The 27,873-nt window shown below is 37.4% G+C and overlaps 1 protein-coding gene across 1 annotated transcript in view; it reads right to left on the minus strand.

Annotated features, from left to right (window-relative positions):
• Positions 1-27,873, minus strand: part of LOC139977381 (uncharacterized) — a 212,008-nt gene that overhangs the window by 80,327 nt on the left and 103,808 nt on the right. The window contains exons 94-112 of the mRNA XM_071986681.1: positions 27,058-27,168; positions 26,052-26,234; positions 25,329-25,544; positions 24,457-24,738; positions 23,714-23,953; positions 22,406-22,672; positions 21,250-21,429; positions 20,341-20,718; positions 18,174-18,383; positions 16,991-17,290; positions 16,163-16,318; positions 14,590-14,772; positions 12,531-12,692; positions 11,033-11,245; positions 9,456-9,635; positions 8,795-9,067; positions 7,677-7,811; positions 5,455-5,679; positions 4,289-4,420 (exon numbers count right to left, since the gene is read on the minus strand). Of these exons, the coding sequence (XP_071842782.1) occupies positions 4,289-4,420; positions 5,455-5,679; positions 7,677-7,811; positions 8,795-9,067; positions 9,456-9,635; positions 11,033-11,245; positions 12,531-12,692; positions 14,590-14,772; positions 16,163-16,318; positions 16,991-17,290; positions 18,174-18,383; positions 20,341-20,718; positions 21,250-21,429; positions 22,406-22,672; positions 23,714-23,953; positions 24,457-24,738; positions 25,329-25,544; positions 26,052-26,234; positions 27,058-27,168 (4,026 nt within the window). The remainder of the gene's footprint in view (positions 1-4,288; positions 4,421-5,454; positions 5,680-7,676; positions 7,812-8,794; positions 9,068-9,455; positions 9,636-11,032; positions 11,246-12,530; positions 12,693-14,589; positions 14,773-16,162; positions 16,319-16,990; positions 17,291-18,173; positions 18,384-20,340; positions 20,719-21,249; positions 21,430-22,405; positions 22,673-23,713; positions 23,954-24,456; positions 24,739-25,328; positions 25,545-26,051; positions 26,235-27,057; positions 27,169-27,873) is intronic.

Here is a 27,873-nt window from a genome sequence, read left to right on the forward strand (position 1 = left end):
AAGAACAGGGACCGACACAATGACCAAGAATTAAGCCAGATGCCTGCATAGCTCAAGTTAACATAACACTGTGATTTATAGCTTAGCTAAGGGATTGTCTTAGTGGTCTATGACTTAGATCTTTGTACACAAGTCCATGCAAACAGGGAATCTATCTTAGTGTTCAAATTGTGTGTATTAGTTTCATAGGCTCTGAACTTTCTCTTGTGAAATACATTGGTTCCACTGTGCAAAGACTGCTGTACATCTTTGCACTTGTATAGCAATTTGCCAATTTTGCATTGCATTTTGCGATGCGCTACTGGATAAATTATTCGATGGAATATATAGGACTAGAAGCAACAACCACATCCAGAAGTTGTAATAGCTTAGCAAGATCAGGACTGTCTTAAGTCCAGGCTACAACTAAGATCTTTGTATGCACATACATGCATACATCACAATACAAGCAACAACCACATACCAGAAGTTGAAATAGCTTAGCAAGATCAGAGCTGTCTTAGTCCAGGCTACAACTAAGATATTTGTATGCACATGCATGCATACATCACAATACCAGCAACACCCACATCCAGAAGTTGTAATAGCTTAGCAAGATCAGAACTGTCTTAGTCCAGGCTTCAACTAAGATATTTGTATGCACATACATGCATACATCACAATACCAGCAACACCCACATCCAGAAGTTGTAATAGCTTAGCAAGATCAGAACTGTCTTAGTCCAGGCTTCAACTAAGATATTTGTATGCACATACATGCATACATCACAATACCAGCAACATCCACATCCAGAAGTTGTAATAGCTTAGCAAGATCAGAACTGTCTTAGTCCAGGCTTCAACTAAGATATTTGTGTGCACATACATGCATACATCACAATACCAGCAACATCCACATCCAGAAGTTGTAATAGCTTAGCAAGATCAGAACTGTCTTAGTCCAGGCTTCAACTAAGATATTTGTATGCACATACATGCATCCATAACTATAGAAGCAACAACCACTTACCAGAAGTTGTAATAGCTTAGCAAGATCAGAGCTGTCTCAGTCCAGGCTACAACTAAGATCTTTGTATGCACATACATGAATACATCACAATACCAGCAACACCACATACCAGAAGTTGTAATAGCTTAGCAAGATCAGAGCTGTCTTAGTCCAGGCTACAACTAAGATCTTTGTACACACATGTATGCATACATCACATTACAAGCAACAACCACATCCAGAAGTTGTAATAGCTTAGCAAGATCAGAGCTGTCTTAGTCCAGGCTACAACTAAGATCTTTGTACGCACATACATGCATACATCACAATACCAGCAACACCACATACCCGAAGTTGTAATAAATCAAACAAGATCATTTTGTTTGTTTTTAGTTTTTAAATAATAAAATTTCTGGTTTTTTTTTTTTAGTAATGTTAGCTGACTGGACGTGGGTAACAATAACCTCTATCGGTATCAATTTTACGACCTAATGTAATATCATCACATTGATTGTAGGTACCTTTAGTTTACCGAGATTCATTCTTTCTGCAAAGCTGAACATGTTAATCCTAGCAAGGCCATTATTCTTTCATCAAGAATTTTCTAATGGAAACTTTATCTTCATTCTTTCATAACAATTTACCGAGGTGAAAGGTTTGAAATTGTTAACTGAATATGAAGGTAAATGGAAAATTATTTCACCTTCATTGTTGTAAATGCTAGATGTTGGATATCTACCAATAAATGTTAGACAAATTTCTTATTCCTAAAAGACCTCAAAGAGACTGAGCAACATCTCTTATAATTATTTTCTTATTCAAAGAAAATAAAATGGTGATGATTGATTGTATAAGGAAAATGGTGTTAGATTTAGTCTTGTAAAATAATGTTAGCTGTTAGCTATCAGTCTATTGTACATGATATCTTTATTACTTTTAGTCAGAATGTTAACTTTACAAAGATTTATTATTTCTGAAAACCTCTTAAAGATTGTGTAACATCTTCATAATTATTTTCTGATTTCAAATAAAATAAAATGGTGATGATTAAATAGTGTTAGATTTAGTCTTGTAAATTAATGTTAACTGTTAACTATCAGTCTATTGTGAATGGTATCTTTATTAATTTTAGTCAGAATGTTTACTTAACAAAGACTTATTATTTCTGAAAACTTCACAAAGATTGTGTAACATCTACATAATTATTTTCTGATTTCAAATAAAATAAAATGGTGATGATTGAATGTATAAGAAGAACGGTTTTAGATTTAGTCTTGTAAATTCATGTAAGCTGTTAACAATCAGTCTATTAATAATAATAATCATAATAATATAAGAATTTGTAAAGCGCTTTTATCCAGTTAAAAAATACTTTTCAGAAGCGCTGCAGGAGCAAAGTACCCAAAATGGACACAACAGTAATCCAAACAAATGAATACGCATTCATGAATAAGAACGTCTTGAGTTCTTTCTGGAAAGTTAACACATGCTGGATTGTTTTCATATGTAAGGGGAGACTGTTACAGAGCTGTGGAGCTGATGTAGCAAAGCAACGTTCCCCATCGGTTGAAGTGCGAACAGTCGGAACAGATAGCATATGTTGTACACTTGAACGAAACACCCTGCTATAGGTCTCTTTTCTCGGAGAAGCTCTTGTAAGTAAACTGGGGCTAAACCATTCCTTGCTTTGAACACAAGGATAAGAATTTTATAATGGATTCTGTTCGCAATTCTAAGCCAGTGAAGATCTTAAAGAATTGGTGTAATATGTTGGTGTTTTATAACTTTTGTTACAAGTCTAGCAGCACAGTTCTGAACAAGTTGAAGCTTATTAAGAAGATGTTTAGGTAATCCAATGAGGAGAGCATTGCAGTAGTCAAGATGTGACAGAACACACAACTGAACCAAAGTGGTAGTTGTTTTGGAGTTAATAAACTGCTGAATCATCGAAATGTTCCTGATGTTGTGGAATGCTCTCTGGCATACTTTGGCGTTAATTAAATGTATTAGGGAAATGGTATTAGATTTAGTCTTGTAAATTAATGTCTACTCTTAACTATCAATCTATTGTATATGAAATCTTTATTTGTTTAGTCAGAATGTTTACTTTACAAAGATTTATTATTTCTGAAGACCTCACAAAGATTGTTTAACATCTTCATTGACTATTTCTAATTCAAAAAATTTAAATAATATGGTGTTAATCAAATGTATTAGGGAAATGGTATTAGATTTAGTCTTGTAAATTAATGTTAACTGTTAACTATCAGTCTATTGTGAATGATATCTTTATTAATTTTAGTCAGAATTTTTACTTTGCAAAAATTTATTATTTCTGAAAACTTCACAAAGATTGTGTAACATCTTCATAACTATTTCTAATTCAAAAAAATTAAATAATATGGTGTTGATTGAATGTATAAGGGGAACGGTATTAGATTTAGTCTTGTAACTTAAACTGCATGTTAAAAGTTTATATAACTGTTTCTAACCATATCAAATTTTATGATGTTAATTGAATGTACAAGGGATGCAACGTTAGATCCATTGCTGCTATTAAACTGCTAAATACTAGGCTTTTGTAATATTTTCATTTTCTTATAGTTAGTATATTTAGTTTACAAGGATTTTAAAAAATGTGACAAATATGGGTTTTCTTGCAACATTTTCTTCTAATCATTTTTCATTTACAGTTTTCTGATGTAGAGATTATTAAAGGTTAAATATCAATTATTTGTTATAAGTTCCTTTTTTTTCAGCTAAAGTTCTACCCCTTCTAAAAACCACTCTGTCTGGTTATCACATTTTTGCTTCTGCTGACCTCAAATGACCTTTGACCTTCACCATACACAAATGCTACTTGAACTCAATATGGGACATCTCCATAGAAAGGTTTAGGTCCAACCAACTTTTCCATATTATCACATCATGTCTACAAGCAAGTCATCACATACATACACACCCACACACACGCACAAATGTTTGTATTACATTCAGACCGAGGACCCCATTGTATTTTCCATTGTTCAAATCCACGTACCTTAACCTTAACAATACCCCATACAATAGAATTCTTCTGAGGACGTGGTGATTCTTTAGAAATCACAACCGAGGACCTGGAATTCTTTTGTTCAAGTCCTCGGTCAGAATACAAAACAAATGCACCCGCACATGCAATTACCATCACATAGATTCCCTTTGCCTTCAGCAAGGAGTCAAAGGGGGCAACATTCGATGACAGTAAAGATTCTTGCTGGTGTAATGTTCCTAATAAAGAACACACACTGTTTCTTGACTTACCAATGGTACAGTAGTGGCCAGCATCACACTGTCCTGTCACAGCGTCCATTCCTGGGGTTTCGCAGTAATCACCACCGCTGCACTGGGTGCAATCATCGATAGAATTCAAGCCTTCCGTTGGACCAAATGTTCCTGCAGACGAAAATATGCAAACAGCATCAGAATAGACACCCCTTTGGAACGTAAATTCAACACAAAATATTAAACAGTAAATTATGAGAAACAAAAAATAGAAAACATAGAATCTATCATCATTAAATGAGGAAATTTGAAGAAAAAAATATAACAAAGGGTAGGAAATATAGAATGTACACTAAATGTGCTGTCTGTTACTTGTGTATAAATAAAAAATATTGCTGCTAATGTTTGAATAGTTGTTATCGGTACTATCCAATATTGACATTGACCAGCTGTATTCGGTTTTGATATCTGGATTGGGTATTGATATCTGAGTTCAATATTGATATCTGTGTTCGGTATTGATATCTGTGTTTGGTATTGATATCTGAGTTCGATATTGATACCTGAGTTGGATATTGATATCTAAGTTCGGTATTGATATCTGTATTCGGTATTGATATCTCTATTGGGTATTAGTATTTGTATTGGATATTGATTATACCTATTCGGTATTGATATCTGTATTCGGTATTGATATCTGTATTCGGTATTGATATCTGTATTCGGTATTGATATCTGAGTTGGATATTGATACCTGTGTTTGGTATTGATATCTGTATTCGGTATTGATATCTCTATTGGGTATTAGTATTTGTATTGGATATTGATTATATGTATTCGGTATTGATATCTGTATTCGGTATTGATATCTGAGTTTGATATTGAGTTCTGTGTTCGGTATTGATATTTGTATTCAGTATTGATATCTATATTCAGAATTGATATGTGAATTTGGTATTGATATCTCTATTGGGTATTGGCATTTGTATTGGATATTGATTATATGTATTCGGTATTGATATCTGTATTCGGTATTGATATCTGAGTTCGATATTGATATCTGTGTTCGGTATTGATATCTGCATGTATTCAGTATTAATATGTGTATTTGGAATTGATACCTGTATTCAGTATTGATGAAAATTGACCAACAAAACGTTAATAACTGTTTTAGGAAAGAGTGAATGAAATTCAATAATCGTTACCAGCTGGACAGGGTTGTACATCATGACCTGTGCCCTCTGGACAGTAGAAGCCTGCTGGACAGGGTTCAGGGATGTCACCACGGGTACACTGAAATCCCTTTGGACAGGTCAGGCACTCTGCAGCACCAGTATCATTCATGTATGTTGCATTGTTACAGGGCAGTGGACGGTCACTGCCAACTGGACAGTAATGACCAATGGGGCATATATCTCCCGTAACACCATCTGCTTCAGAGAAACACATATTGAAAAGCACATTTATCAACACAACAACAAAATTCAAAAATGTAAGTGAGAGCCCTTTACAGGATTGAAAACAATGGTGCAAAAACTTATTAAGAAAAGAATTAAAATAAGATTGTTTTTGTAACATTACAATTCCAGATGACATTGTTGTCTGTATCATTGGGTAGTGTCACAACAGATGTTAAAAGTTTTGAACTCTGTTACCTTTGAACAGAAATCAGTTAGAAAAACACAAGCAGCAAATCAGAACTTTTCAAAGCAAACAAAAACACCTCCACATAGTTTAGCCTTGGACTGCAAAGACTTTCAAAACTGAGAAACAACAATAACCCTTCAATTTTAGCTTACAACTACATTACGCTACATTACACGACATAATGTTACGTTATGCAATGTTACATTATGTTATATCACATTGCATTACACTATGTTACATTACATATTACATTCAGCTACCTTACATTACATTATGTTACGTTATGCAATGTTACATTAGGTTATACCACACTGCATTACACTATGTTACATTACATTATACATTACATTCAGCTACCTAACATAACATTATGTTACTTTATGCAATGTTACATTAGGTTATACCACACTGCATTACACTATGTTACATTACATTATACATGACATTCAGCTACCTAACATAACATTATGTTACTTTATGCAATGTTACATTAGGTTATACCACATTGCATTACACTATGTTACATTACATTATACATTACATTCAGCTACCTTACATTGCATTATGTTACTTTATGCAATGTTACATTAGGTTATACCACACTGCATTACACTATGTTACATTACATTATACATTACATTCAGCTACCTAACAAAACATTATGTTACTTTATGCAATGTTACATTAGGTTATACCACACTGCATTACACTATGTTACATTACATTATACATTACATTCAGCTACCTAACATAACATTATGTTACTTTATGCAATGTTACATTAGGTTATACCACACTGCATTACACTATGTTACATTACATTATACATTACATTCAGCTACCTTACATTGCATTATGTTACTTTATGCAATGTTACATTACGTTATATCACATTGCATTACACTACATTACACCACATTATATACGTTACATTACATTACACTATGGTACGTTATGCAACGTTACACCACACTGCATTACATTACATTATATATGTTACATAACATGGTACGTCACATAACATTATGGTACATTACATTATGTTATGTTACATTACAATGCGCCCTTGCCCTGCTTTACATACCCTATGTTATTTACATTACTTTATGTTACATTACATTACGCTACTTTACATATTTTTACGTTACATTAAACTAGGTTACATTACCTTATGCTACATTACCATACATTTCTAACAACATTTAGTCTACTCTGCATATAGAATCAATACACTGACAAGTTTAATCCCAGGCTTGTAGACAAACTTGTATGCTGAAATTAATGATAGTGAGATGCATGCTTGTAGGTAGGAAAGTTGAGTGCAAAAGAATCACTGAAGGATAACAGACGAAACTTGTTAAGCAACCACAGACAATAGTGTTTACAAGATCAGAAAACAGAGAAGAATACAGAAACCAGCAAAGAAAACGGAAAAACAAGAACGGAATTTATATGAAACCCCTAAATCTGCCAGTGACTGAAAACATGACATCGCAGGATACAACCAGTCAAAAGACAATGAACAGTCAAGAAGAACATTAATCAAAGATAAACAAAATATACTTGTTGTATTTCAGGGATGAGACTGGGTTTAAAATAAAAAATTATAGAATTTTGCAAAAATTGCGGTATAGGCTCCAGTTTGCGTATGCTATAGTGTGTTAGGATAATAGTTTTTCTCCCCGAGGTAGAAAAGAAGTCACGGATATTCCGCAAATTCGCGGAAAAAGCTCATGCCTGGTATTGTCAGTAAAATACTAGACACGGAGGACATGCTTACCCTCTGGGTTTGGAATCGAGGCATTGGTCAAGCAATAATAGCCATCATTACATTGACCGGTGATGTTATCCTGACCGGCGAACTGACAGTAGTAACCAGGGTCACAGCTCACACAATCAGCCAGTGTGTCTTTACCTGAGTGAGAAAAAGGAATAATTACAAGTTCAAGAATCAGATTGTCGGGTGGGCTTGGAGATCGAAAGAGGCTTGAGAGGGAGGGTGAGAGGAGGTTCTCATCTGTGAATGAGGATAGCGATGGAGGTATGCACTGATCACAGACGAAATGGACCTATGAATATAAACAACAGTTAAAGTTATCGTTCAGGAGAACACATATAAAAACAAAATAAATAGAAGTGCAAAGATGGGTGAAGCCCATCATCGTCTCCAGTTTATAGATTAAATAAACGTCATATGTTAGGAAAGAGCTAAGCTGTGTCCACTTGGAGGGGGAGGGGAGGGGAGGCTGCCTTATAAATCCACAAAAGCAGACTTCCTTCAATGAATGAAAAGGAATTATACAAGATAAAGTGAAATAATTCAGAACAGCAATATATTGTTTTCTCAAGATTAGCAACCAACAGTGCCAGGTGAATTTGACATGTCTTTTGAAGTCACTCACCACATCAAATAAACATGAACAGACCACATCACTGGTATTGGTGATGGTAGGGGTATTTGTACCTACATCATCTCTAGATCCCCAACACAATTACCACTTTAGTGCTTAAATCTACAATAAAAGAACAATCCATGTTCCCCCATTGGTTTATCCTATTCCCATGTGACACCACTGCCCCGTGTATATTGCTGTCTCGGCTATCTCAACGTTCTGGTTATATCACTGTATAGCGTTCAAGAGACAAGAAATGCGTATTAAAAGAAAAAAGCACCACCATCACCAACTTACTGCTAAAATCTACAATAAAAGAACAATCCATGTTCCCCCATTGGTTTATCCTATTCCCCTGTGACACCACTGCCCCGTGTATATTGCTGTCTTGGCTATCTCAACATTTTGGTGATATCACTGTATAGCGTTCAAGAGACAAGAAATGCTTATTAAAAAGAGAAACCAAAATAAAACGGATACCCTTGTTGAATCGGTATAGGGTTACCTTCATATGGGTTATAACTCCCTGGTGGACACTCGAGTGGTACAGGTGTACCCTCTGGGCAGTACCTTCCCACTGGACAGAGGTATCCCCAGGTCTGGTTGGAAGGATTAGGAGCAGTTGCACCAAGTTCACAGTAATGTCCAGCAAAACAGTCATCAAAGGGCTCTGTGAGGCCAGGTGTAGGACAGTAGAAACCAGGATCACATAAGGGGCACTCTGGCGCAGCTGTGAGACCCGTTTGATTCCCATACGTGCCTGGTGGACAATCATCACCTGGTCGACAGAAAGCACAGGAAAAAACTATTACAAGGACTATGTCATTTGACCATGAATTAGCCATCCACTTTCCTATAATAATCCAGCTTAGGATCACCTGAGCTTCCAGGTATTTCTTCTTTACAGCCTGATATTGATCTGAAATTGAAATTAGTGTCTGAATATGACAGCTTAGAACCTAACCAGCTAACCTAACTACCTATCTGTGTAAAAATAGCTAATCGCTATCCAGCCCTTAGTCTTAGGCAATCCCATGTCGTGAACACAGGCAACACACCCAATTATCATTCAAATACAACCCAGGAAAAGCACATAGATAAGTGATTTCATTTTAAAAATGAAGAATTTTGTGCTTTATCGACTTAAACATCACTATTCCATTTACCTGTGATAGATCCGGTCTGGCAGTATTTACCGAGGGGACAGATATCTCCGGTCACTCCGTCCGTCGGTGCAGGTTGGTCAGCGCCCAGGGTACAGTAGAACCCAGCCAGGCACTGACCCTTGGGCGAGGACAGGCCTTCTTCGTCACAGTAATATCCAGCGTCACACTGTGTACAGTCACCTGTCAGTGAAAATATAGATCAAAATATAAATATAAAAAACTCAGCTGGCAAGAGCATTTACAAACACTTCAAAAACTGAGGATTGAAACAAAATCAAAATAAATCAAAAAAATTGTACATATAAAAGTAAGTTGGCCTGACGTATCAATCCTAACAGGATCTTCTTTCAAAGGCTAAATGACAAGTAACAGTAACAGAAGGTACAAACACACACACAGAATACAGACAGGTTAATGAGCATGGTGAACACAAAGAGATACATGTACAAATTTTATAGTTAAATTTGCTCAACTGAATTAATTCTGTCTTCCCTATGTACAGCAATCTATCAAGTTACGTTCAAACCCAATATCAAGTTATCATTCACAAGTGTTGGAAGAGAAGGTTTTGAAAATATGCCGGAATTCTTCCTATTGCAGAGTTTGCTTTTCCGTGGCGGGCTATCTGTCGGTAGCATTGTCATTGTCAGAATATTTGCAGCTGAATCCAGAAATTTGGTTCACATCATAAAGTACAATGGGTGAAACCAAAAAAGGACTGGTTTCTCTCCAAGTATAAAAACAATTTGCACTAACATAGTAAAAACAAGTTATGTTTATGAGAGTGACAGTGTTGTAGCTACGCCGGTTGGCGCCGGTCGGACTTGGCGAGCACTAATGTTTGCCGACCGGTACTCCAAGTAAACAGTTCTAATACCGACCAGCACTCGCACTTCTGATCGACCGGTACAAAATTCAGTAAGTAGTGTCACGAAATGAATGCAAAAAAAATCACTCTCAATCAATTATATATACACACACACACATATAACATATATATATATATATATATATATATATATATATATATATACATATATATATATATATATACATATATATATATATATATATACCCTTATACCCCTCCCCCAGGGACGCGGAATTCGCAGGCAACCGCCACTCCAAAAAATTCAACCGCCACCTGCAAAATCCTAGCTACAACCCTGGAGAGTGAAGATCATTGGAAATTACTGGCCAGGATAACTTAGAGAGTAATATCACCTTCAATTTTCTACAGAAGTAAACTAATAAAAATATTTGCATTTATTTACTCTTGACTTTCTCTCACACTCTTTTTCACTTTTTTGTTTTACCTTCACTTTTAGTGAAGAGCGAGTTTAACCAAACAAATCACCAGCTACTTATATGTTGCTAAACTACACTCACTAGTACAACTTATAATAATAGGTTGTTGTCTCCATTTGCCACAGGGCAAAGCTGCAGCTGTTACCGGTTTACCACACCCTCACATGTAACTCAGATGCATAGGACACCATTTGTCAGCCATCTAGTAAGAATCAAAGAAGGAATCTTAGAATGATGACAAATCCGTTGAGAAGGAGGTTAACACTTACCGCTGCTGGCCAAGTTTGTCTTATTGCCAGAATAAGTCCCGAGGGGACATTTATTCTGGGTGGCATACTCCGTACCGTTGGGACAGTAGTGACCGGGGACACAATCCAGGGGTACAATCACTCCTGTGACATTACCCAACTCATAAGGGTCGCAGTAAGAGCCCTCCGGACAGGTATCACAGTCTGGCTGACCTGGTTCAGCCTGGTACGTACCTGGCAGAAACAACCGAGATTAGAGATATCGCAAAAGTAAATGTGAGCTATTTACAGTGACGTCAGTCTTGGGTGATAGGATAAACCGTATTGCAGAGAAAGCACGTAGTCTTAATGGAAGACGTAAATGTATGCAGTATTGAAAACCTGCTGCGCCAACTTCTTCACACTACCCATCCCTTTACTTCTCTCCACATTTCCTTCATATCAAATTTATAGTTTGAAAGCTTTGAAAGAAGTTGTGATCCTAATGTTTGTATTGCACCCAACCGTTGCAACTTACATATTTGTAGATGAACTACAAAATGAAAGGCAACGACTTTAGCTATTGGGGTTTAATCTTTCCTCACATACCTAGAGATTAATACCAATATTTACACAAAAACAACAGAACCAACCCCTAGTAATTTCTAGTAATACTTCACAACAACAACTACTTCAAAGCAGAATGCAGTGTTTATAAAATCCCATTCTGTTTGCATGAAGTTAAAGGGACAGTGTCAAAAGTAGGATGATGAGAGGGCTGCAGCATTCTGCAGCCGGGCTGCATAGGATGAGATCTTTGGTGCTGAGATAATCTCTGTTGATAAATATTGATTCAGCTTTGCTGCTGAGGAGCTTGCAGCTTCCTTTCTTTGTGACACAGTCTTTAAGAATAGCCTGAGAATCCCTCTTCACTCAAGAGAAAGAACTCTTGACCACAAGAAACATTTACAGGATGACTCTATGGTCAATTTTACATAAATTTTACGTCAATTTTGATTCGTTCTAGAACATAAAAAGACGCTGGTATCAGTCCAGGTTGTATTGCTACAGCCACTCCTAAGAAGTAAATGACCCTGCCAGTACCTGAGGCTCGTTCAAGTAAGGTGATTGGACTAATTGGACCATTAGGACAGTTCCCTCAGACATAACCCAAACTCAATAGGAAAACCAAGAGCCTTCTTGTGGCTTCTTTATATTCAGTTTATATAGCAATATCATGTGTTTAGTTGAGCTGATAGAATTTACACAAAAAATGGATTGCAATAAAAAAAAAAAAATTTAAACCTTAAAGGCGCATTCTAGATATTTAGCAAAAATTAACAGCTGCATATCTTGAAGATCGGAATAACAATCAAAATGTTACGAGGACTCATCTTGTTATTTCGTTCGTTTTTTTTTGTTTTTTTTGAGGGGGGACACTATGACATAACGAGACTAAAGAAACCTATATGACTATAAAATTCTTCGCCCAAGAGGGGTTTTCTTTTTTTTGGGGGGGAGTTTCCCCCATTTTCATTACCTCGCTCACAAAGGACAGGTGCGGAACTTCCAGTAGGACACGAGAAACCTTGCGGGCAGACGTACTCTACAGGACTGGCGGTGCTCTGACCCCCTGGGCAATAATATCCTTCCAAGCAAGGGTTGGATGGCGCTGATAAATGTTCCCCAGAACAGAAATAACCTGATAAATGATTTAAATATGAAATACAGAGAATGTTGGTGAATATTTTGTGGACTCAAGAAATGCAACCAAAAGTTTGATCAAACTAAAGCAAGACTTGACAGTTTCCAATATGGCTTAAGAAGACTTTTAAAGGAGTTTTCTAGTTTATAACCCAAAATAAGGGGGGGGATGGTAACTTGGTACATTGCACCTCAAAGTAATGTGTAGGCCACACATAAACACTAATGAAACAGTTATCATAGAGTTTCCTGGTATTACAACTGAACTACTGTAATGGTTAATACTCTGAATGATAAAGAGGTACACTTGAAATCTTAAAGAACAGTCAGTCCCAATACAGATTGTATTTCTAATTGAAATAAAAATAAAATAAAACTGTTAGCTAACTGCTTATCCACTAGATTACAATAATTATTGATACATTAATCTGTTTTGAGACATATGAAAGTGAGAAACATACCCAACCCTCATCGTTAGCTCATTGGAGGGAGAACCTTGTGACAAACAACTCAATCAAACAGCTATTACAATAACTTGCTCCATAGGGGGAGATGTGTTACTTTAAAAGTCATGTCAAGTTTGGTGAGGTAGGACTGTCATTTTTAAAAATCTGTGATGTCTTAATTCCACCAGGATCTCAAACCTTTTTTGACCAGCATGGTCATTTCGCCCAACCTTTTTTTTACATATTCAGTCAGAATAATATTACTTTTTCTATTTTCACTAGTTCAATTTGATTTATTTTGGGTTATGTTACTTCGTGGTAGGTAAATAAAGTGAGGTCCGCTCGATATCGATCGGAGTCTGAGCAGTTATTTCGGGTATAATTGGAGGATTACACTACTTTAGGCGGTTTAATACGCATACAATGGAAGTCATATTATTATACAAACAAAGGGGAATCGGTGTGGAATAATATCACCGTTTCTATTTCACTAGTTCAATTTGATTTATTTTGGGTTGTAGTAATACACTACTTTAGGCGGCTATGCATACAATGTAAGTTATATTATTATACAAACAAAGGGGAATCGGTGTCGAATAATATCACCGTCTCTATTTCACTAGTTCAATTTGATTTATTTTCGGTTGTAGTATTACACTACTTTAGCCGGTTACGCATACAATGTAAGTTATATTATTATACAAACAAAGGGGAATCGGTTGGACTAATATCACTGTTTCTATTTCTCTAGTTCAATTCCCGAACGTTTCATTTTGAAGTATAATATTTAATCAAGGTTGGGCGAAATGACCAGGCTGGTTGGGCAAAATGACCAAGCTGGTTGGGCGAAATGACCAGGCTGGTTGGGCGAAATGACCAGGCTGGTTGGGCGAAATGGTAAGGTTGGGCAAAATGGCAGTTGGGCGAAATGGTTCTTGGGCGAAGTGACTTGCTTCAATTTAGGTCATGTAAGAACTTAAATATTTCAGATTCAGTATTGCTAGGTCTCCATTAAAGAAAATAACCATGAAAATTAACAAAGAGACAACATCAGCCTTAGCACATGTAGTACCGTGATATCATATTTAGACTTGATCAAGTCTCCCGTCTTGTGTAAGATTAAACCTGTGATATCTCCCAAATGGAATAAGATTTTTCTTTCTCAGTTAATTTGGGGAACTTTTTTTGACAGTTCACATCTCTGTCACGTAGATTAACAATGATGGCTGTTGGGTTTGTGCCTCCTTTAGGGACAAAAAAAAAGAATTACAAACCTTTTCCAAACATCATTTTTAATTATTCAAGTATGGTGTACAATGACAAAAACACAACTTGCCATTATTCTTGTATTTGCTATTTGCCTTGTCTTTGCCATTGCGAAGATGCAGGTTTAAAAACACGGTTATATAGACAATTCCACCTGGCAGTAAAAATGAAATCTTCCAATACCTGGTGTACATGACAGACAGTTGGCCAATTCAGTGTTCATGGTAGTATTTGAGAACGTCCCATTTGGGCATGGGGTAGGGTAAGGTGATCCTAGCTCACAGTAGTAGCCCTCTGGACATTCAGACCCAGTAGGGTTGGGGTCTTCATCACCACCAGGACAGAAATATCCAGCTGAACATTCAGCTGTGTACAGAACAAGAAACAAACAGAACATTAGGCTTGAGTATGGGCATTAATCTTATTCCTTGTTTTATTCACAATTACTGTGCCCATATTTATGTATATTTATATATTTGTGTTCTTTTTTGTGGTTTATAACGCTGTCTTATATAACTTTTTTTACTTTTATTGCTGTTGTTATCACTTTTAGGTTTTCTTAAGTTTGGTAATTTTATATTCCAGGTATTGGTTCTTTTGTACAGTGCTCTTGGGCATGTTTTACTTCATGATAACAGCACTTTAATATATGTTATTTATTTATTTATATAACATTAACGTGAACAATAATACAGATGGTGACACTTACCAATACCATAGTTAATGACAATTCAATTCTACACTAAATCCAATTGCTACAAACAGAAACAACATTAACATGAACAAAAGTACAGATGATGACATTTAGCAATACGATATTTAAAGACAATTAAATTGTACACTAATTCCTATTGCACATCTGTAGTCAAAGCTGCTGGTAGGTTGAAAAGTACTAAATAAGATATTTTATCAAATGTCTGCCAACAGAATAATTATATTTTTGTACTGTAACATTAGTAGATTTTTGTTTCTATTGATATCTTTTTTCTTTATGCCAGTGGTTGGGTAGAGAGCAGGGTGTGCATAGTAGTATACCTTAGAGATAGGACGTACAATAAGTGAAAGGTCACAACAAGAAACATCCTTAAGAACAAGAGTGTTGCGAGGAACCTAGTCCATTTCCGCTGTGTGAAACTACAGAGCACCCAGCCTAGCTGCAGTGATGCTGCAGCCCCCTCGGCATTCCACTGTTGGCACAGTGCCTAATCATTTACCACACTTAACATAGAGCTGAAGCATTTTTACATACCAGTAGGTGATCAACTGCAGAGCACACAGCCTAGCTGCAGTGATGCTGCAGTCCTCTCAGCATTCTACTGTTGCCACAGTGCCTAATCTTTTACAACACTTAACATAGAGCTGAAGCATTTTTACATACCAGTAGGTGACTGCAGAGCACACAGCCTAGCTGCAGTGATGCTGCAGTCCTCTCAGCATTCTACTGTTGCCACAGTGCCTAATCTTTTACAACACTTAACATAGAGCTGAAGCAATTTTACATACCAGTAGGTGATCAACTGCAGAGCACACAGCCTAGATACAGTGATGCTGCAGCCCCCTCAGTATTCTACTGTTGCCACAGTGCCTAATCTTTTACAACACTTAACATAAACATAGAGCTGAAGCAATTTTACATACCAGTAGGTGACTGCAGAGCACACAGCCTAGCTGCAGTGATGCTGCAGCCCCCTCAGTATTCCACTATTGACACAGTGCCTAATCTGTACAACACTTAACATAGAGCATTTTTACATACCAGTAGGTGACTCTAACTCGTAATCATCACAGTAGTATCCGGGTGTACAGTCCAGTGGTCTGGAGGATCCAGAGGGGCAGTAAGTACCCGGTGGACATCGGTTACCTGAGTAGTTCACAGCTGGACACATGCAGTCAGATATTATTGTAGCATTACCTGCAACCAGAAAACAAAACAAAATGGTTTTAAGACATTGTGCAAGAAGACAAACCACAGAGAATCAGTATATGAAAATACTGCACAAAGATGAGAGCCCGAAGTTGTTTACCGCAGATTTCCTGAACAATATAACTCCTATACTGACGAGTTATAAAACTTAATCAATACGACAGTGTCCAGTGTAACATTGGTAAGAAATGTGACTCAGCACACTATGTAACAGAGAGAGAGGGAGAGAAATGGATTAGAGCTCAAACTACCAATGCTGTTTGTTCTGTTGAATGCAAACAAGATCTGCTTAGCAGCGGTCATTGACCAGTATAGAATAAACCACAAGAATGTGAAGAACATGAAAATACTGTGCCTCTACTTGTAAACAGGAAGTGAATGCACTGATGACATCATCATCTTCAAGATCTGCTTAGCAACGGTCATTGACCAGTAAGAAATAAACCACAAGAATGTGAAGAACATGAATATACTGTGCCTCTACTTGTAAACAGGAAGCGAATGCACTGATGACATCATCATCTTCAAGATCTGCTTAGCAACGGTCATTGAACAGTATAGAATAAACCACAAGCTCAATGTGGTAGTTGGGTGTGTGTCTCCTACAACAGTGGACTAGGATATCAATACAACACAACATGCAGTTCTTTAAACACTCACCAGGTGGTAGAGGCTTGCTACTGGCAGACCCCATCGTACAGAACCAGCCCGCGCTGCAGTTACCAGTCGGCTCCTCCAGTCCCTCTCCTTCACAGTAAGTACCAGGAGGGCAAAGTTCACAGGATGATCCATTCTGCTGCTGGGGTAGGCTGTTATAAGATCCCTCAGGACAGGGATATTGGTAGGCATAAGTCGTACCTACAGGACAGTAATACCCAGCAGGACAGGCATAGATGCTAGGATCACTGGTGTTGACGGGACAGTAAAATCCAGCCGGACAGAGGTCGCAAGAGCTCTCATCTTTGACAACAACAAAGCAAAGAGACAAAGTTATATTGTAAATTGACAACTTCAAACAAAGTCACATAGTTAACTTTACTACTGTGTTCAATGTAGAGAAACCTATTAAAGGTACACCAGAACTTGTTGAAATCTCATGGCTTGCAAACAAAGTTCCATAGTTAACATTACCACTGTGTTCAATGAAGAGAAACCTATTAAAGGTACACCAGAACTTGTTGAAATCTCATGGCTTGCAAACAAAGTTCCATAGTTAACAATCCTACTGTGTTCAACGTAGAGAAACCTATTAAAGGTACACCAGAACTTGGTGAAATCTTATGGCCTGCAAACAAAGTTCCATAGTTAACATTACCACTGTGTTCAATGTTAGCATGCCACAAAGCTTTTCAAAAGTTCCTTCGTGGGTAACTTCCCCTTCAAAATTATTCCCAAACTTTGACAACGGTTAAACTAAAAAACAGAATGTCTAAGCAACAGGAAATACTTTGAGGATTCCTGTAACATGTTTCTTGAAGTTTCAGCATTGAGTGACCATCACTTGAACTCAACCATAAAGTGATAAAGTTCCATGAAGGTTAGAAATGTTATATCAATAGTTTAATATCAGCAGTATACTTTAGTGAGTCTGTAAGGTTAGAAATTGAATTTTTATTCAATACATATGAATTTTAGTTGTTCCATGAAAAAAACACCAAAACAAACAATATTTTCTTTACATGGATAAAAATTATTTTCTCCCCCCACCCCCCTCCTCAAAAAAAAAAATTTATTCCAAAATAATAGGACATGTCAATAACTTTTCTAAGAGCATTGAGATCCATTAACTGCTCAGATATAGTAACAAAAGATTTAAAAAGAAAAAGACGATAGTTGTCCTCACCATCAGAAGCAGTGAATGTACCAGCCTCACAAGGATTAGGAATGGCAGAGCCAGTGGGACAGTAGCTGCCTGCTGGACATACCCCTCCCACACCCTTGTGACCATCGTTATCGGTTGGGTTGGGCGTATCTAACCCCGATTCGCAGTAATGACCTGCTTCGCAGGGTCCTTCCACATCTGGTAGACCAGGAGTCTGGCAGTAGTAACCACCTGCAAAAAGAGAAAGCCAAGAATCATTTCCATACAAAAAGACAATTTTCAAAAACCTGACCAATGTTTGATAGAACACATTGATTGGCCGGATTTTTAAGATTACATTCCCCGAGAATCACGCTTTATTAGTTTTCAACCAAGCCTTAACAAATCTCTGAGATACTGATAATAATAATCATAATAATATTTGCTTTTTATGTAGCGCTTTATACCAGCGATATGTCTCAAAGCGCTTTACAGACATTATATTACCCTTGGTCAATGATAACCTGTCCCAGAGACAATCCCTGAAGTCGGCAGCAGTAATATACTGCGCCCAATGACAAGTTACCTCACAGGTACCCATTAAACCCCAGATTAAAGCAAAACGTTGACCAAATATTCAAATGTTCCGAACATCTTACATAATTATTTGATCGTGTTCCTCCTAGTAGTAGACCTGAAGAGAGTGCATGCTCAAAACTTATATTTTAGCTGCAGTGAGTCTTACATCATCTTACATTGGTATCACATCCCAAAATGCTTTGCAAAAACGGTCAAATTTCTGTACCAGTGCAATAAAAGTATAACAGTTTCATACAAAGGAACCTAAGTATTTCACAAGAGACAACATTTTGAGAGCCCAAACTGCTACATCAAGTTAAAGTGACTCTTGCTGCCTTTATGACTCATAATTGTAGTCTGGGCATCTTGGATAGTTGGTATAGATACTAGTACCAGACAATAGCACTGGTACTCACATCTTTTACCAGAACTCACATTTAGATGTATGTACTGGTACTCACATTTTACATCTTTCTACTGGTACTCAATGTTTAGATTTTTGTACTTGTACTCACATTTAGATCTTTGTAATGGTACTCATGTTAGATTTCTGTACTGGTACTCACACTTACATCATTCTACTGTACTCAATGTTAAGATCTTTGAACTTGTACTCACATTTAGATCTCTGTAATGGTACTCATGTTTTGATTTCTGTACTGGTACTCTCATTCACATCTCTCTACTGGTACTCAATGTTAAGATCTTTGTACTTGTACTCACATTTAGATCCCTGTAATGGTACTCATGTTTTGATTTCTGTACTGGTACTCACATTTACATCTCTCAACTGGTACTCAATGTTAAGATCTTTGTACTTGTACTCACATTTAGATCTTTTTAATGGTACTCATGTTTAGATTTCTGTACTGGTACTCACATTTACATCATTCTACTGGTACTCAATGTTTAGATCTTTGAACTTGTACTCACATTTAGATCCCTGTAATGGTACTCATGTTTTGATTTCTGTACTGGTACTCACATTTACATCTCTCTACTGGTACTCAATGTATAGATCTTTGTACTTGTACTCACATTTAGATCTTTTTAATGGTACTCAATGTTTTGATTTCTGTACTGGTACTCACATTTACATCATTCTACTGGTACTCAATGTTTAGATCTTTGAACTTGTACTCACATTTAGATCTCTGTAATGGTACTCATGTTTTGATTTCCGTACTGGTACTCACATTTACATCATTCTACTGGTACTCAATGTTTAGATCTTTGTACTTGTACTCACATTTAGATCTTTTAATGGTACTCATGTTTAGATTTCTGCACTGGTACTCACATTTACATCTCTCTTCTGGTACTCAATGTTTAGATCTTTGAACTTGTACTCACATTTAGATCTTTGTAATGGTACTCATGTCAGATTTCTGTAATGGTACTCACATTTTAAATCTTTCTACTGGTACTCACATTTTACATCTTTCTACTGGTACTCAATTTTAGATTTTTGTACTTGTACTCACATTTAGATCTCTGTAATGGTACTCAATGGTAGTCAAGATTTCTGTACTCGTACCGGTACTCATATGACATTGATCTGTACTAGACATGTGCTTGTACTCTCATTTTTGTAACACAAGTTTGCCAACCCAGTGATAAGAAAACATACCAGAACACACAGTGCAGTCCTCTTCCCTCATGAGCCCTGTGGTGTTGCCAAAGAAGCCGCTGGGACAAGGTACAGTATCGTACCCAGTCCCCTCTGGACAGTAATAACCCTGAGGGCAAAGGTCAGCGCTGTCACCACTGATACACTGTCTTCCTGATGGGCATACATAACAGTAAGATGCTCCTGTGTGGTTCACATAGGTACCGTTAGGACAGGCTGCCGGCGCAACTGAACCAAGTTCGCAGTAGTGTCCTGTTGGGCATATATGTCCAGTGACGCCATCCGTGGGGCTGGGATTGTCGGCGCCGAGGGTGCAGTAGTAACCCTCTAAACACTTCTCTGTAATGTTGGTCTTCCCGGGGCTCTCACAATAGTATCCTGTGTTTGAAGAGGGGGAAGTTAAGTTTCAGGACTAATTAGTATCCTTGTGTTCGAAGAAGGTAAGTTTAGTTTCAGGACTAATTAGCTCTGGAATCATACAAAGGTGCTGTAACAAAGCCAACTCCAAACATCTATTTTCTTTCCAAAAACATTTTCAGTTCCACAATAACTTGAAACATTTTCCTACCATGCTTATGATGCTAATGATGCTAATGATGCTAGTGATGCTAACATCACACTATTCATGTAGGTGTAACATCACACTTTTCACGTAGGTGTAACATAGTGCAGAGTATCACACAATAATAAATATCTGACATCTCGCAATGTGGAACCTGTTGGCACTTTGCAAGGGACAAGATGAAGATGAAATGTCCAGGACTAGGACTTCAAAGCTCAAGAAGGAATGCTGATGAAGAAGAAGTACATGTAAGGTTCCATTCTTTTTTCTCGGCCAGCCTTTTTTATAATACTCGGTACCATTTTAAATAAGGATCTGTTTGTAGCTATAAAAGAGGTTTACTCTACCAGGGGTGCATGCAATACAGTCATCTTCTTCTTCAGCTCCTGAGATGTCCAAGAAGGTTCCCGGTGGACATGGATCCGGTATATCGGTGCCGTTGGGACAGTAGTGTCCGGGCCAACAGACATCACCATATGGCATACCTACTGGGGCTGCCTCCTCTGAGGAACCAGAACAGTAGTAACCTACAGAAGACATTAACAATGTATTTTCAAATCAGTTAAAGTAATAAGCAAAAAAGAACATTTTTGTATTTCCCTCCATTCATGAAAATATATCCATGCATTTTTTGTTGTCTTAGCATTGACAACATCCATTACTGTTAATATATTACTCTTATTGTTAATCTATCACTGTTTACTGTTACTGTTAATGTATTACTCTTATTGTTAATCTATTACTGTTTACTGTTACTGTTAATATATTACTCTTATTGTTAATCTATTACTGTTTACTGTTACTGTTAATATATTACTCTTATTGTTAATCTATTACTGTTAACTGTTACTGTTAATATATTACTCTTATTGTTAATCTATTACTGTTTACTGTTACTGTTAATATATTACTCTTATTGTTAATCTATTACTGTTTACTGTTACTGTTAATGTATTACTCTTATTGTTAATCTATTACTGTTTACTGTTACTGTTAATATATTACTCTTATTGTTAATCTATTACTGTTTACTGTTACTGTTAATATATTACTCTTATTGTTAATCTATTACTGTTAACTGTTACTGTTAATATATTACTCTTATTGTTAATCTATTACTGTTTACTGTTACTGTTAATATATTACCCTTATTGTTAATCTATTACTGTTTACTGTTACTGTTAATGTATTACTCTTATTGTTAATCTATTACTGTTTACTGTTACTGTTAATATATTACTCTTATTGTTAATCTATTACTGTTTACTGTTACTGTTAATATATTACTCTTATTGTTAATCTATTACTGTTAACTGTTAATCTATTACTATTACTTTTTCAAAGGTGGGATCTGCATACACAGTTCTAGAATTATTTTGCTCTTGGATTGTAAATATCAATAAGCTACCAATGAAACTCATATTGAGCTCTAGTATTTTGGAGTATCTGGTTATGCCAAGCGGGGAACCACACTTTCAACCCGTCCTTTGAGTTCAAACTCACCAGCCCAGCATGGACCGCTTTCTTTGGTCAAGCCAGTCCGGCCACAGTAGTACCCAGCCGTACAGTTCCAACATTCCGGTGCTATGGTCAGGCCGGTCTGGTTGCTATAGGAACCCTTCGGACACTTGTCTCCCGTGATGCTACCGGGTTCGCAGTACCTACCCGGGGGGCAAATATCACCTGTGGTGCCATCTGCTGGTGTCGCTGAGTCCGCCCCTTGGGTGCAATAATGTCCTGCAGCACACACGTCTGATGGTGCGGTGTTACCTAGTGCACAAATTCAAATGAAAACAGCACTGTGTAACATTCACTTTTCTTTGGGAAGCCCCAAAAAATAATAAATTATATTATGAATGCCAAAAAATGCCAAAAACCGGTGCAATTTACTGCGATATTTTCTAGGTAACACACAAGGGAAAACTGAGAGGGGATATTAAGCAACGTATTCATACAAAAGTTGGGTTGTAATTCTGACATCGATGACTAAATATTCCATTTTAAGCCAAGTAATTCCTTTGGATTTAAAAAAAAAGCGATTGTAAAGAAGTTTTTAAGGATACCCGCTTAAGATATGAAAAAGATTTACTCGATAACGAAGGGTCCGAAAGTAATTACATGTCACCGTTTAGACAGAGAATCGACTAAGTTTGATCAATACGTTTACAAAAGTGTTTAACTTCTGTGCAAATATCTGTGAGCTGGGGTATCTACTAGGTAGATTTAATACACATCAGCCATAATATGTTGCTAGTTCTGTGAAGTCATAAATGTCGCAAACAAGCACTAATATTTGTTATCAATTCTTTAACTCTGTAATAGCTAGCTACTGCCAAATAAAGTAGCTGTAGGATGCTAACATGCTCCCAGGTCTCTTCTTTCCTTTCTCAGTAAATGTACGTAGTTTACCACCGAAAATGTCTTCGCACTGATGCAAAGTGGAACGAGAATATAAATAACAAATCTGTCCTACTTGGGGGAGTTGACGTAACAAGGAATGAGCGTGGGGTAAAATAAAAAATTCACGGAACTTTGCAAAAATTGCGGTATAGGCTCCAGTTTGCATACGCTACAGTGTGTTAGGATAATAGTTTTTGTCCCTGATTAGAACAGAAATCACGGATATTCCGCGAATTCACGTAAAGCTCATGCCTGGTAAACCCAGTCAAACCAGGACCGTCAGAAACAATTCTGCTGGTCCCTTCAACTGACCCTTACATACAACAACGGGAGCCTATACTAAATTATCCAAAACAGACAGAATTTAAAGTGAGCTTTCAATTCTACACTGGTTTTACTCTCTGAACATACCTTCTCCCATACAGTACATCCCTGGCTCGCACGGCTCACACTGGGTATCATTGTACAGGCTAGTCCTGTTGCTAAATGTGCCTTCCGGGCACAGATACTGAGTTCCAAATTCTGTTCCCATCGGGCAGTAAGACCCCGCGGGGCAAACGGTAGGTACAGACACACCTCGGTAACTGCGATAGCGTCCAGAGAAATTCCCGCTCTCTGTGACATTCTCAGCGTCCAGAACTTCGTAATCACCTGACGTGGAGAAGAAAATTGGAAGCAAAGATAGTTAAGATGATGGCTTTTGACTAATTGATGGAACTTGTCATCACTGGTCATGACAAGACTTCATTTATTTCATTTATTTATTTTTGTTCTATCACAACATAAGTATGACATATGACATAGAAGGAGATAAGAAACAAAACTTGTGAAAGGAAGTGTACTAAAAAACCCTATAGGGCTTGTCGGGTAGTGACACTCCCTGAAAAAATACAGAACTTTGCAAATAGAATAGAGAACCAAAAAAACAAAACAAAACAAAACTTTCCTTCATAGAAGGCTCGTCAGGTGTTCTTATCTGTCAGTTCTGCACAACGTCTCGAAAATTGAAAATGACTTCTACAACATCCTAACAGCATAAATATTTTTTGGAACCAAGAGGTTTTTTTTGGGTTTTTTTTAACTACACTCAAGTTCTATTTTCTTTCTGTGTGTCAGATATTAGATACAACAAACTGAGTCGACTGAAGACCTACCAAACGCCTTGCAGTACGAGCCCTGTGGGCAGATATCACAGTCGTAGGCCCTCCAATGGGGCTGGTAGTAACCGCTTGGACATCCGGTCTGGTTCCAACTTCCTTCCAGACAGAAATGTCCAGGACTACAGGCCAGTTCTACTGGTTGGGAGGTGTTCTGGCCTCCTGGACAGTAGTAACCTGGTGAGCACTCTGCCGTGGGTTCTGAGAGGCCGTAACTCTCACAGTACCAGCCAGGGGTACACTGGTTACAATCAGAGATGTTGATGTTACCACGGTGACCTGCACAAAAAAAAAAAGAGTACAAACACTTTTAAAATAAAACTGTTAGCAAACTGCTTATCCACTAAAAAGCCTTGTGTAAGAGAATTGTAAAAGTCAGTTGGCCTGACGTTTCAATCCTAGCAGGATCTTCTTCAAAGGCTAAATGACAAGGATCTTCTTCAAAGGCTAAATGACAAGTTTAAAATTTATTTGAAAAGCTGGAATCAGTATCAAACATGAATAATTTTCTGCATTCAATAAAAAGCATTTGCAAAGCAAAAGGAAAATTATTTGAAGGAAAAATATATAAGGAAGTTCAGATCAGATGTGAGCATATTTTAGTATGTTTTGTACGTCAACAGGTCAAACAGAAAAACTGCAAAAAGTAGGCTCGGCTTGCAATGACAAAAGCAATAAAAAAAATATAAAAAAGGTAAAAACACAATATCTGCAGATTGGCAGTGCCTACTCCGTTATATGCAGAGCACCAAAGATGTTTGCACAACATGGCTGCAATGATGCTGCATATGGAGTTAAGTGCCTCAAACATGACATTTTATGTTATACTTAAATTTATCATATTATGTAAATACAGATATATAAATCACCTGAGAAGGTGCCAGGTGGACAAGGTTCTTCTACAGGGGTACCCTCTGGGCAGTAGTAACCATCGCTACACTGTACAGGGTCCCGAACAGAAGCACTGCCATTACAGAAGAAGCCTTCCAAGCAGTCTCCATCTGGTACCTGGTTGGCGTAACCCTCACAGTACTGGCCGAGAGGGCATGGAATTGGTTGGTTGGACCCCTGGGGGCAGTATGTACCTGTCAAAGATCATGAAATTTCCAAGAGTGAGGGAGGAAGAACTGAATAGGCACAGGCTACGATTGTGGGCGAGATTTTCGTCATATCAATTTCTTTTGCTTTTTCTTTTGAATTTGGACATGACATTTATAGGGAAAAGTATTATAATATTCCAGATTTATACCCAATCCAGGCCCTTAAAAATAAACATGAAATACCATACTACATTTGCACTGGTCCATATATGTTTCCAGCTTTTTTAACTGTCTTCACAAAAGGCGTAGGGAGAAAGTAAAAGACAATGAGCTATTATTCTTGGAGGGATAGTTTAAGATGTTAATTTGTTAACTATGGCAAACATAACTAAGTCACAACTTCTTGGGGGTGGGGAAGGTAGCATGCTACTACCTCGAATGTCCCCCAATAATGTCCCTCTACCACTCTCCCTTGTATTATCTTGTTAAGGGGGGGGGGGGGGGGAGGGGTGACAGGAGCGGATTACATTTCCACCATTTATGTATACCTACCTGGTTCACATAGTCCTCCTGTTTGGTTCAATGAGTATATAGGGCATTCACTGACAGAGTAGGACTCACTGGTATTCACATATGGATTGGGCTTACTGGAGTACGCCCCCCTGGTGCAATACCACCCAGGGGAACAGTCACCAGTCGGAACAGCATTACCATCGCCATCACAATATTTACCGGCTGAAAATACGAAAATAACGAAAAATATGGTATTTCGTACTTCTGGGAGTTTGTCGTGGTTGAGGATGATTCAAGTGTATTGGTCTCAACCTTGTTACAGAATCCCCCTCACCCCACACCCCCTACCCCCCACCCCCAACACATTTATAACTATGACTACACCCCGTGGTGAGCTAGCTTTCCACACACACAGGAGCCCTACTTATTCACACATAATTTACCTGGTGGCTTCAAAATTTTGCCATAATGCACACTATGATAGACAAACATGGCTCTATTAATATTTCAGTAGAAAAATGCAACGTTATTTTTTTGTTATTGGTTATGCAATCATAAAGCTATGCATAGTACATCATTCTGCATTCCATATTCCTTTTCACATGTGTACCACCAACTAGATGATAATTGCAGTTAACTATCACCTAGTGTCTTGCTCTTCTAAACTCTACACAATTTCCATACAAATCCTCTTAACAAGTGTTAATTCTTTGTGAGCCTTTTATGAATATTCACGCCTTTGTATAAAATTAAGTCCTAGTGTAAACAGTTTGTCTTCCAAGTGTACCTATGTTATGTTTTATGCATTTTAAACATATATTTGAATTGAGGGTGCACACAACATCCGATGTTCTCAGAACTGTTTGATCAAGAAATGCTGTTGTAGTGACTATCGACCATTCTCCTTAAAAATGGACCGTTCTCCTTAATAAAGTTTGAAAGTTTCATTTGAGAAATATATCACAACAAAAAAGCAGGTGCAGACCAAATTTACATATTCATAACATTTGATTTAATATTCATCTGTGATATTGCATATTCATACCTGTACATGGAATACAATCGTAGTAACTATCAGCTAAGGTCCTATTATTGTATGTACCAGCAGGGCAGGGATATTGCGCAGGATATTCGGTCTCTTCTGGACAGTAGAAACCTTGAAATAAAACAAAAAGAATTGGGAGATCAAATATTCTTCCTTAATATTAACAAATGTTAGTGCTTGCTTGTAACATTCATGACTCCCACAGTACTAGCACCATATTAGGGTTATGTATTATTTCTACCTAGTACATACCCCAGATTACAGATATTTTCACAGAAGATATTTCTAGCTTAAAAAAAACCTCATAAAACGGACACAGTGTAGATCGAACCCTCAACATATTGAACCTGATCTTGTGAAGTGTCTATTCACTTTCAAAGGGATTTTTTCATTCTTCACTTGAAGTTAGACCATCAGGACGACACGGTTTACAGTTTGTCATGTAAATGGTGAGACCATCAGGACGACATGTTTTACAGTTTGTCGTGTAAGGGGTGAGACCATAAGAGTGACATGGTTTACAGTTTGTGATGTAAGGGGTGAGACCATCAGGACGACATGGTTCACAGTTTGTGATGTAAGGGGTGAGACCGTCAGGGCGACATGGTTTACAGTTTGTCGTGTAAGGAGTGAGTCCCTCAGGGCGACATGGTTTACAGTTTGTCATGAAAGAGGTGAGACCATCAGGACGACATGGTTTACAGTTTGTCATGTAAGGGGTGAGACCATCAGGGCGACATGGTTTACAGTTTGTCGTGTAAGTGGTGAGACCATCAGGACGGCATGGTTTACAGCTTGTCGTGTGAGGGGTGAGAC

This window comes from Apostichopus japonicus, chromosome 12 (genome assembly GCF_037975245.1).
Source record: "Apostichopus japonicus isolate 1M-3 chromosome 12, ASM3797524v1, whole genome shotgun sequence".
NCBI classification, from domain to species: Eukaryota; Metazoa; Echinodermata; class Holothuroidea; order Aspidochirotida; family Stichopodidae; genus Apostichopus; species Apostichopus japonicus.